Source organism: Chionomys nivalis, chromosome 2, assembly GCF_950005125.1.
Source record: "Chionomys nivalis chromosome 2, mChiNiv1.1, whole genome shotgun sequence".
Lineage (NCBI taxonomy): Eukaryota > Metazoa > Chordata > Mammalia > Rodentia > Cricetidae > Chionomys > Chionomys nivalis.
The window spans coordinates 37862162-37874518 of record NC_080087.1 but is presented as its reverse complement, the minus strand read 5'-3'; the positions used below and the strand labels follow the sequence as shown (position 1 = coordinate 37874518).

The 12357-nt window shown below is 36.9% G+C and overlaps 1 protein-coding gene across 2 annotated transcripts in view; it reads left to right on the top strand.

Annotated features, from left to right (window-relative positions):
* Lama2 (laminin subunit alpha 2) overlaps window positions 1-12357 on the top strand; it is a 603732-nt gene that overhangs the window by 522859 nt on the left and 68516 nt on the right. For both annotated transcript variants that reach the window (XM_057755686.1, XM_057755676.1), the window contains exons 42-43: window positions 8487-8603; window positions 10467-10649. In XM_057755686.1, coding sequence (XP_057611669.1) covers window positions 8487-8603; window positions 10467-10649 — 300 coding nt within the window. The remainder of the gene's footprint in view (window positions 1-8486; window positions 8604-10466; window positions 10650-12357) is intronic.

Genomic DNA, 12357 nt, shown 5'->3' with positions numbered 1-12357 from the left:
TCAGAGCATTAAAGTTCATGTACAAATACAGAGCCAGAACTGTCTTTATTCAAACATTTGATGCATTGTTCTTCATGAATTTTCTTTGTATTGATTTTGATGTTATAAAAGTTGGGGTAATTAGTGGTAACTACCGCTTGTGTATTGCTCATGATACCCTGGATTTAGACCCGAGATCCTCATACACTGAGGATTGCACAACTATCATCTCAGCAGGGGAGATGTAGAGGCAGGAGGATCAGAAGTTCAAAGACATCCTTGGTTACATAGTAAGTTTGAGGCCAGCCTGGGCTACATAAGACCCTGCTTCCAAAATATATCTATTCTATGAAAATACTTCTGAGTACTGAGTTTGTGGGTGCTCATTCGGATTTCACTCCTAAATTGAATGCTTTACATACTTTATGTTGTTTCCAGTCCTGTTCTTGACTCTCTTTTCCCTAAATCCTAATATTACACATAAAAGGACACAATTTCATTTGTTTCTTTTGGAAAATCTGAAGACTGGAGTGATAGAAAGGGTTAGGAGACAAAAATGTTCATTAGTTTAAATGTCTTTTTTTGTACTTCAGGTAGTACATTATTTAAAGTAATGAAAACCCAGCAACTACTCAAGCAATAATTCCCACAGAAAACCAAGCCAAGGCCATGACGGAAATGGGAATGTTTTCTCGCTACGTTATGACACTCTCTTGATTTGTGGCCAATTACACAGGTTATAAAATGGCCGTTAATCAGGGAAATGCCATATATTACCACGAGGAACTGCTGAAATAGGCCCTGCAGAGCAAAACTCTTGACAGCAGCTATTAAAATAGAGATTTAGTCATTTCTCTCTCTGTGGCGCCTGGAGTTAGATGGAATAAAAATGGTGGGCCAGCATGCCCTCCATATTTCTAATTTGTTGCTTGTTCAAGTCAGTGCAGCTCCGTTTGTTCCTGTACTCTGGTCAGAAATGACTTACTGCTGCTCCCTGCCATTTTTATGCTGTCCTTGCCTTGAGGGAATCTGAACTTGCCAGCAGCAATTTGTTTTGCCTTTTAAGTTTTGAATATACATCTGTTAAAAGTAAATTTGCCCTTGTCCATGTTTGAGCTTTGACAGCAATCTACAATGCACTTGCTGAATGTCTGTGGAGATAAAAATCATTTTGTTGATGGATTTGAGGAGGGGGACTAACTGATAATTGAAAGAGCCAGAAGATGAATTAATGTCACCAAGTAAACACCACTTTACAGAGGAACAAGAAGTTTTGTCAATAAAATAATCAGTTGAGGTTCTCCTAGCATATGTATAAGGTGAAGCATAAAACAGTTTATGGAAAACTATGTGAATTCTAAGATTTTATGTCCCTCACCTCATTGGAGTCATTTTTCAATTCCATTCACTTTCTGATTTGCCTCTAATTGTTGGCTTTGCCCAAGGTAAGTGAATTGAATTACTTATGAAAATAAATAATTGTTCTTTATACTAAAAATTAAGGACGAAAAGGATTATCCTAAGCTCAAGAATAATGAATATATTAATAATAAATCTGAGATTCCTAAATATACATTACTGTGCAATATAAGGAACAGGGCAAAACTATGTTCCCATCAAAGATGTGGGATTTCCCTCTGTATGCTATGAATATGTTTTATTTATAGATTCTATTATTATTTTATATTTTAAAAGATTTTATTTTATTTTATTGTCTATTTTATACCCTTGTTGATAAATTGAAATTCTTTGGTACTGTTAAATATGACATAGGAATTTGATTTTTATTAAATAATTTATAAATTATTAAAGTTATCACCTTGGGCTGGAGAGATGGCTCAGCCGTTAAAGGCTAGGCTCACAACCAAAATATAAAGTTATCACCTTTTTGAATTAACATACTATCATTTGCCTGCATCAGCTTTTCTGCAGGTGCATGTGTGAAAGCAAACCAAACATGCTCCATTGACAGAGATTTGGCAATAAGTCTCTGTGCCTAGTCAGCCATGCTCTCTCATCTTTTCCCATTATAATTGCTGATCCATTGTACTGAATTTGTTCACTACTTTGGATATGGACAATGAAAAGCAAGAGAATAGAACTGAGATGGAGTCATGTTAAAAGGAAAACAGCAAGATAGTAGCAGTATGGAGGCACTAGCCATGGGAACGATCTTCCCTAAGAGTGTGACTTAGCAGACAAGTCTCTGCCTCATTTTGTCAGCAAATTATCATGAAGTTCATGAATACCATCTTAGCCAGAGACAAGGGCCTGCACAAACCAAATAGGTGTCCTCCCTGGAAATAACCTGGGCTTGGTCCCATGTTCAGAAACAGAATCTAGGATTCCAGGAGGTGGGAGGAAATTTACTAATCAGTTTAGACATCATGTAGATAAACAAATAACTTCAACTTCCTGATAACTCAAAGAATGGTGATGCTTGTATGAAATCTGAGAAACTGAGATTGATAGATAATAAATACACAAAGGATGATAGAGATAGATAGACGATAGATGATAGATAGATAGATAGATAGATAGATAGATAGATAGATAGATAATAGATGATAGATAGATAGATAGATAGATAGATAGATAGATAGATAGATAGATAGATAGATAGATAGATAGAGGATAAATAGATTGATAGTTAATAGACTTGTAAAGAGATGATAGATAGAGATAAATAGATAGGTGGGTATATAGAGGATAGATAGATAGGTTTTCAGTAACAGAAAATCCCCTTAATCCCAGAAAATCCACATTGACAGTGCCCTCATCACCAGACTAGATCTATTTCACAAAGAAGGCTTGTTATCATTCAATAACTTTATTTTAGTACTGGCAGTATAAACAGCAGAAGTGTTAAAGAAAATATGAGCTGTGATTGGCATAGAAGAAAATTCAATTACTTGGAAAGAGTATTTGAGAGACCAAAACTGAAACTAGTAATGTATTAGTAGCACAAATGAGCATAGTGATGTTTTAGAGATGTGCTTTGCTGGGCTGGTTTATGCTTTGTTTTCTGTAACATTATTTGGCTTGGATCATAAAGTGGAGCACCTTAAATGAGATGATGTGATTATACCAGCATAATCTGCACTATAGTCGTGGCTGCTGTGGATTATGGCTGTGGCTTAATTGAGCGGCCTATAAGAGCCTTTGTGTGCATTGGAGTGGATCATTAATGTGTCCAGTACTTGTTCATGTCCAGAGCACTGCAAGCTCAGAATTCTCTGTCTTATTTCCCTTTGCATTCTTTCCAGAAGAAGGTCAATGGAGGACAGGGTGATGATTCTTCAGCTGTTTGCTGTTGGCACAGGTCCTACAACAGCTCTATGCACAGTCATGAGAGGGGCAGGCACAATTCCGTTAAAAAAAAACTGGCTCTTTTCTGAGGAGAATATTTTCCCCTGATCACTCTGAGTACAGGGAATGAAAAAAATAACAATCTTTGTGTTGGCTAGTACTGCCAAAATGACCATCTTCTCAGCACTTAAATATACATTAAAAAAATCAAAAACAACAATATACACACAGAGAAATTTTTAACTAGTACAGCCAGATACGAAATAAGAAGTTTTAGTTTCCTATTTTTGAAGCTGCCAATTGCTACTCCATCAATTCTTAGTTCTTATCCTAAGTGTAGCCAAGATTTTCTAGTATATTCTTTCCTACCTAGTTCTCAACCCCTGTCCTACCAAATTGTTGCATATACATTATCATCTGCCTTTTACAGTGGGGCAGGTCACATCCTGCTTCTTTGGTGTCTGGACAGACCTGGGAGAGAGCTTCCTTCTTCCCAGAATACTCCTGTTCTCATTGCCCCGCCTCTACTTCCTGTCTGGTTGCCCTGCCTATACTTCCTGCCTGGCTATTGGCCAATCAGCATTTATTTAAAACATAATTGATAGAATACAGAATTGTCCCCCACTAGAGGGTTAGAGTCCATCACCATCAAAATGAGTGATCATATCAGTGGTCAGGCAAATACAGTGCTGTAGCAGAAGCTGAGAGCTCACACCATGAGACACAGCCATAAGCAGAGAGAGGGAGACACTAGGAATGGTGTGAGTGTTTGAAACCTCAACGCTCACTCCAATGACACACATTCTACAAAAACATTACCCCTTCTAATTTTTCTCAAACAGTTCCACCAGAAAAGGAACAAGCCTCCCAATATATGAGCCTGTGGGGGCCATTTTTACCCAAACCACCAGAGTGTATCTTACTTATTCATGTGACAGCTTTAAGGATCATTATACACCCACACATACTCATACAATTCCCTTTGAAAGGCTGCGTCATCCACACTATTGTATGAGCATGGTGTAATGATGTGAGAAAAAATACTCTTTACTGAATTATTTAACATTTTCTTCTTGTTTTCTATAACAAAGATCTGTTTATCCTAGATGATATACATTAACACACTTCCGTTTTTGTTCTGTGTATCTTATACTGAGTCATCTACAATTCTCCAGCCTCAGTCTCTGCAATGTTGAGGTTCCAGGTTTGTGCCAAACACATAATAATGAGGTAAGTTTTGCAGTAGAACTGCTGATCCTAGGGCTGAGGATAAAGCTCAGTGGTAGAGTATTTCCTCAGCTTGTATGAGGCCCTAATCCAATGCCAAGTGCTAAAAAAAGAATTGCCAAATCAAATCCATTTCCATCTTAAAATTCTGATAAATTCCAAAGCTCTTAGGAAAGCAGCATTGTTAATCATTTTTCACTTCCAACACTCTTGTGAACACTTGATAGTATCAGGCTTTCTTTTCATTTTTCTTAGTCTTGTAAAAATTTCATACAATGTATTTTGATCATGTTCATCCCCTCCGAAACTTCTCTCAATCTATACCCCATTTCTTCACTTACTCAAATTTATGTCCTCATAATTTTAAAACCTATCAAATCCAGTTTGTGCTGGCCACTCTTGGGTGTGGGGCCATTCAATGGAGCATGGTTGCCCTTTCAAGAGCCACACCCATAAAGAAAATTGTTTTCCATCTCCCTAAGTTGCCAATAGCTCCTTAGCATGAGACTTTGTGCTTGCCTCTCCTTTCCGTGCTAGCATTTCATCCAGCTTGAGCTTGGGCAGGTCTGGTCCGTGTAATCACAACCACTGGGATCTCATGTGTGCAACTTCTGTGTTTTGTGTAGGAAACTGTTTCCTTGTAATCACCCCTCCACCACCTTTAGCTCTTATCAATTTTACCCTTCTTCATTAGTGACTCTTGAGCCTTGGGAGGAGGGGTTTGATATAAATGTCCCTGTATTCTTCAGTCTCTTATTCTTTGTGCCTTGACCAGCACGTTAAGGGTCTCTTTTATACCATCTATTGCAAAAAGAAACTAGAGTGGTTTTTGATGAGAGCTAAAAGTTACAATAATCTGTGTGTATAACAATTTTGTCATTAGTAACCAGGTTAAAACGATATCCACTTAGTAGAAGAAAAATAGTAAGTTTGCTGCTAAGGCCTATGATCTATCGAGTCAAAGCTTCTTGGTTGCAATAATAGTACCAGGTATGAGCTTCATCTTGTAGCATGAAGTAGGCCTTACATCTAAGCAAATAGTAGATAGTTACTACCTTGACATTTGTGCCACTATTGCACTGGTAGGTTGTCTTGCCAGACCAGGTGTTAACTGTAGTTCATGGTGCTCACAGATGATCAAGACTGATGATTACATTGAAACTTTAGTTATGTGCCTTTTATTTGAAATACCCATAGAGGTCAGAAAGTTAGTAAGGAGTCATGGCTTGGCTTTCAATGGGGAAAAGATAGAATGTAGTGAGATAAATAGGTAAACAAGACTAGTGAAACAAGAAAGGTTATGTGGGGTCGGGAAGGTTGCTCAGAGGAGGAAATACATGGAGAAATAACTAACGCTAAAGTCCTTTTGAAAAAGCCATATGGAAACCTGCTATTATAGAGGTTTCAGAGCACAAATACATACCTAAACACATATGTACATATATGTACATGTATACATACATGTATACGCATTATTAGATGACTCCATTTACTTTTTTATATATGTTTATGAAATATGTATTTGAGATATATATTAAATTGAATGCCATTAGGTAATAATGGAGTAACAATGCCCCTACTAGATCCAGAGGCTAACAAATTAAAATCCTAGTTTCAAGAATGTAGTCCTCTTTCAGAGTTGTTGGCAAGGGAAGTTCCATAGGCTCCCAAACATTACAACCTATTGCTAAGAGTCTTGATCACCTCCAGGACTTTATGTTATGAGCCTACTGCTGATGACACCATACCCTTTATTCATATAGCATGTAGAAATAAAGTGGATCCTGACCTTGAACCTTCATCTCTGTTGTCTAATATCCATAGTGCTGAAAGTGCTTTGTTCCACAGCATGTTATTAGGTTGATAGATGAAAATTATATTTGGTTCTTTTGCTTAAGGTTCTTTTATCATGATAATGTTGAGTATTTTGATTTCACAACTGGTTCTTTCTTTTGAATAGCTTGCAACCTACCTATCCTGCATTTTTCCATTATCTTCAATTACATGGAGGACTTAGCCTATTAGTCTATCATTTTGTACATAGACTCTTCCCATGTGTCTCCTCTCACTTCTGTAACTGTAACAGGAAAGGAAAAGGGAAATGGAGACACATAGATGGAAAGGCATGAGGAAAGGCTGGTGTGTGAGCTGAGGCAAGAAGGCCATGACTACCTGCTGCACTCGTTCTGTCAGTCCTGAAATCATGAAGAGAGGGGGAAGGGAAGTGGTTAGCTAGAACCGATAGGCATTACGTATGATATATATCACAAATGCACAGACAGCTACCTATCGTTATTACAAAATGCTGGCCCATCCTTTCAAGAAGACTATAAAACCCCCTCTTATTTGTCCTTTTTCATTCTACCTCCTTTTTGGAGAGTCTGCCTTTTATCTCAATTAAGCTATCTTGAACAATTAAGTGTGCATCTCCAAAGGAAATGAATATTATGGTATAATAAACTATCAAAAATATACTCAGAGAGGCTGAACAGAAAAGGCTCAGTGGATAAAGGATGAACATAAAGAACTCGGTTTGGGTCCCTAGTACCGAAGTAAAGCCCTGGGGGTGCTGCAACACTACTGTACCTTAGTACTGGTATGGGATAATAGAAATAAGTTTTCCCAGACTTACTAGACAGCTAGTCTAACCAAAATGACAAGGTCCAGGTTCATCGAGACATACAATATTGATACCTGGCTTCTGCAGAGGTTTGCACACGTACATATAGATACACATACTTGTGCACGTGCGCGCGCGCACACACACACACACACACACAATTTTCTTTCCAAATGTGGCAAATGTTATTGAGTGAAGCCAACTTTATGTAATTTGCTTTTTCAGTTTAATTGATCATTTATAAATGACGAAAGGAAAGAGGGCTGGTAACTCCTTCAGTCTTCAGATGCTACATTAGTGACTCTGTTGCCGTGATGTTCCCATCCACACACAGGAAATAGACAGAATGTATTGGAAGTCAGACAAGGCTAAAAGCTCCCAAAGCCTTACTCAAGTGTCAAACTTCTTCCAGCAAGGCCTGGCTACTCCTCAAATGGTTCCATTAACTTCACTAACAGTACCAGCAAAAGACCAAGTGTTCAAATAAATACCTGACCCTCTTGGACTGAGGAGGGCGGGTGCAATTCTCACTCAGACAACCATATATGCTTACTTTTATGGGTCCTCAGCAAGATTCTAAGCCCACCTTTTTATATTCATAAATTAATCTTTCCCCCTAAGTGATTTCAAAGTTTTTGACATTGCTAAATTCTAAACCTCATAGTTCTTATTACAATAAAAGCTAACCTAAAGTCAAAAAGGTGCTAATATAAATAACAAGATACAGAAGCCAATATGTACACATTTAATATTAAATCATCACTTGAAAATACTGTTTTTGAATATAAAATAACATAAGTTAATGTAGCAAGACAAAAATGCTTTACTAAAGTCTTTTTGAGAGAAATTGAAAATATTGCTTTCTCTATGAAAAATGACAGGTTTATCTGGGTTATTTTGCTTTCCTTTGCTCTAATTTTTTCTGTTCAAAATAATAACCAGTGATGTTTACTGAAATAGGATTTTTTATCTATGAATATATATAAGATTTTGAAAAGCTAACCCAATGATCCATTTCTGATAATATAATTTGAATATGTAAAAATCAGTGGAGGGAGGTCAAAAGAATATCATCAAAACATACTTAAAGGCTGAGTGTTGAAGGTTTCTAACCCATAGGAAACCATAAAATTAAGTCACAAAAGCCAGACATAGAAAGGAAAATGGCATGGCTAAATAGTCTAAAATACCAAATGGTCACGATATCTATATTTAATGCAGAGGCGTGTGGATGGATAAATGGCAATAAATGAAGTATATATTTCTTCTTGATTTTTGTTATTTGTGTGTTAAAGTTAACTGAACTCACATGTTCAAGAATAATGTAAGTCATTTTGTCTTTTGTTCACAGAAAACCACAATGATCTAAATGGCCTGAAAACCAGATTAGAAACTGCTGATGCTAGAAATGGTGATCTCCTGAGAGCTTTGAATGACACTCTGGGAAAGTTGTCAGTCATTCCAAATGGTAAGCATCCCAGTCCTGCACTCCGCATCAGGTGATCGGAACTACAGAAGAATCCTGCTAGCTTTGACCACTTTCCTAACATTACATTTCTACTCTCATAGAAGAGCAGATGCAGGTTTTCTTAGTTGTGAATTATTCTTTTGAGAATCAGAACCACATTTCACAATTTAACAAGATGATGGTGTTATCCTTTGTTACCTTTAGCTGGCATGCATAGGAACATACTGTATCAAGGAAGATATTGACATCATATTATTATATTGCCATGCTTGTTGCAGTTAGTGGGAAAGAGTAAAATCATACATGGACTGTTTTCTATATTAGTGTACTATGATAAAGTCACAATTATGAGAGTCTCTTCACAACAGACGAGAGCATAGGCCATTTCTGATGTTTTGCTTGGCTAAAGTGACCTCCTTAGCTATTCCAGATTTCAAAAACAGTAATATCATCCAGCCTATTAATACTATTTAAAATTATTGTTTGATATTAGTTCTAGACAGTGCAAATTCTTTTAGGGATATTAATTTTATATTCTCCTACTAGGCTACACTGAATTATAAAGATTTACTAATCAATATGATTTGGTAAGCATGTCTAATTTCTCACGCTAATCTCTCATGCTTATTCTCCATGGTGGGTAGAATTGTTACTTTCACTTTGCAAGTGAGAAGCTAAGAAACAGAATACTAAAGGCCATTGTCTAAAGTGAGGTTTATGAGATTAGAACCTTTACAGTTTATCTTCACAGCCTATGGCCTTCCCCAGCAGTACAGACACATAACCATGGATCTATTTGTACAATTGTGCTAGTCACTTTATATATCTGAAATTAAAAAAAAAACACACACACACACATTTAAACAGCTTAAAGAAAAAGACTTACTTTGACTTATGGTTTCTGTGTACAGACAGCTGACTCCTCAAATACGGCCATGTGGTAAGACCTAGTATCACAGTGGTGGGAATGTGCGTCAAAGGACAGGGTACTTTACTTACAAGTTGCCAAAAAGCAGAGAGAGCGACAGAGGAAGGAGACGGGGAATCATATAAACCTTTCAAACACATATCTTCAGTGACTCACTTCCTCAGGTCTGCCCCCCTTTTCACATTTCCACCAACCCCAATATTCCATCGAATTATTAATCTATTGGTGGATTCATTCGTAAATGAAGGCAGAGACCTCATGGTTCAAACGCTACCCAAAGTCTCAGCTCTGGTGACAAGTCCTTCAACACAGGAACCTTCAAAATCATTTTATATTCAAACCACCAAAACTATGTTACACTCAAATTATGATCCAGAAATAAGGACACATATGTAGACAATGTGGGAAACATTAAAATTTAAATACACTTTACTCTTATTGACTTTTCACGGAACCTCTTGACTACTTAGGATCTATTGAAGTGTCAATACAGAAAAACAAATAGAACACTCACAGACTCTAACAGTCCCAAAAATTCTACCCCAAAATTAAAACAAATTCATTTTCCTCCTCCGGATATACAGATTAAATCTTAATTCTAGTTTTGATGAAACTACATGAGCTATGTGTATGGATTCTTCCCTTTAATATGCTCAGCAGCAAATCACAATCTACTCCTAAAGTACAAACTTAGAGAATAATCGCTTTGCTATTTTAAAGACTAATCACGTATTCATCACAAAGGTCCCTGGGAAAATTTAATTTAGCTAAAGAATTTGCTTCATTTGCTACAGCCGATTGAAACACAGTTCAGCCTTTACCCTGTGTAAATGTGTCCCTGAGGTCAGCCAGCCACAGCCTCTCTCTGCCGAGCATGGATGCCAAGTCCCATGTCTTTTCTTTGTTTTCTTTCTCGTGCCCGTTTGTACCAACAGACACGACGGCTAAGCTGCAAGCTGTCAAAGAGAAAGCCAGACAAGCCAATGACACAGCGAAAGCTGTCCTGGCCCAGGTTAAAGATCTGCATCAGAACCTCGATGGCCTGAGGGAAAACTACAATAAACTCGCAGACAGTGTGGCCAAAACGAATGCCGTCGTGAAAGACCCTTCCAAAAACAGTAAGATTTCCTTTCTCGCTGCGCTAATGTCATTTATTTTGTCTCACCGTGAACGTGGCCTGGATTCATGAGTGGTCGATCCAGATGAAACCCTAAAGATCATGCCCTCTCCTTCCTGGTAGGGGTGTGAAAAATGTAGGTCCTGCCATTCCAGGACCCACGTCTTTAAGCTTTGCGTGGGAGCCTTTTTAATTTAATTTCACTCAGTCAGGAGAAGGCTAGAAATTCTCTAAGTTTACATGCTATTTGATATGTGGGTGCCCCATTTTCATCTGTTAGTGTAAGTGAAAATACAGTTATGCACAGGTGACTGTGCTTAGGACTGGAGTTGCATAGAACGTAGAGTTTAAGGGGGCACATTCACTAGCTGCCCCGTTAGAGAACGTCATCACCTTAAAATGTACCAACATCTGAAATTTCTCCGTATATATTATTTGGAGTCCAGCCAACTAATATTTCCAGAAAATAAAGCATTTAGCTACTTTGTCACGACTGAATCTTCGCATCGCTCAGGTATGGCATCAAATTCATTGACTTAGTTAGAATTTATTGAGAAATTTGAAAGAATTAAGTGTAATGATTCATATTTTTAGTTATATTTAGTCAACCAACATTGGTGGTACTTAGAGTATTCTCCCTTTTTATCTCAGGAAAAGATAGCATCTTGGTATATGATTTCCCTAAAGGAGATGACTGTCTTTTTTTTTTGTTTGTTTTGTTTTTTGGGGAGAATTTTGTTGTTGTTGTTGGGTTTGGTATTATTATTATTATTATTATTATTTTGCTTTTAAAAACACTAGACTACCTATCAGAGTTTTTCTAAGGTATGAGAACATTTCTAAAATTGCTGACAGGAGCAGTGGTATCAGAATGGTGGTGACTATAGAGTGGAGGCAGATTTGAGTGTCCCCTTCAACTCAGATGCTAAGGATGCCATGATGAATGAGACCTGGCTGTGATGGTGACACAGGAGAAAGCTCGTGACAGCTTCCTGGGCAGGGGGGAAATCAGCACAAAAAAAAAATGATATGCTTCAGATCTGGGATGAAGAGAAAGACCGACTCCTTTTCATTTCTTCAAGGAAGATAGGGGAGAAACATAAATTTTACTTCTCTTTTATGTAGACACAGAAACAGTACCACGTGTTTCAGCAACAGCCTGGGTTACCTCTTTTGATACACCACAACATTTCTCCAAATTAGGAAAAAAAAAAAAGATTTAAAAGTAAATTAGCTATTTTATTTTACTTAGGCTATGATTTAAGATATCATTTTGCTCTAGTTGAGGTTGCTCAGCTGATGATATCTTTGTCATAACACTGTTACTGGTTTAACTATATCTTCCACTAAAAGAAACATTTATTGCTAAATATTAATTAAATATTTTTTATTTTAATAACATTTCCTTCCTTGTGAACAGTTTGCTAAAGGGCATTTTTCCCATTTTTTTAGAATTAAATTGTTTCCATGAAATTTATTTTAATCATGTTTTTATGTGTTTTTATCTGATAATATTATTTGAATTAAAAATGTATTTATAAAGAACATTAGTTAAAAGTGCTACTCTTTGGTACTTTATAATACCTGTAGAAAATATTTCCTCGGGAATTTTCTAATTTCTTTTTTTTTACTTCCATATGAAATTACCTGCAGAAATAAGTATGTATATGTTTTGTATGCTTTTTATTAATCTTAATGCTTCTCTGCTT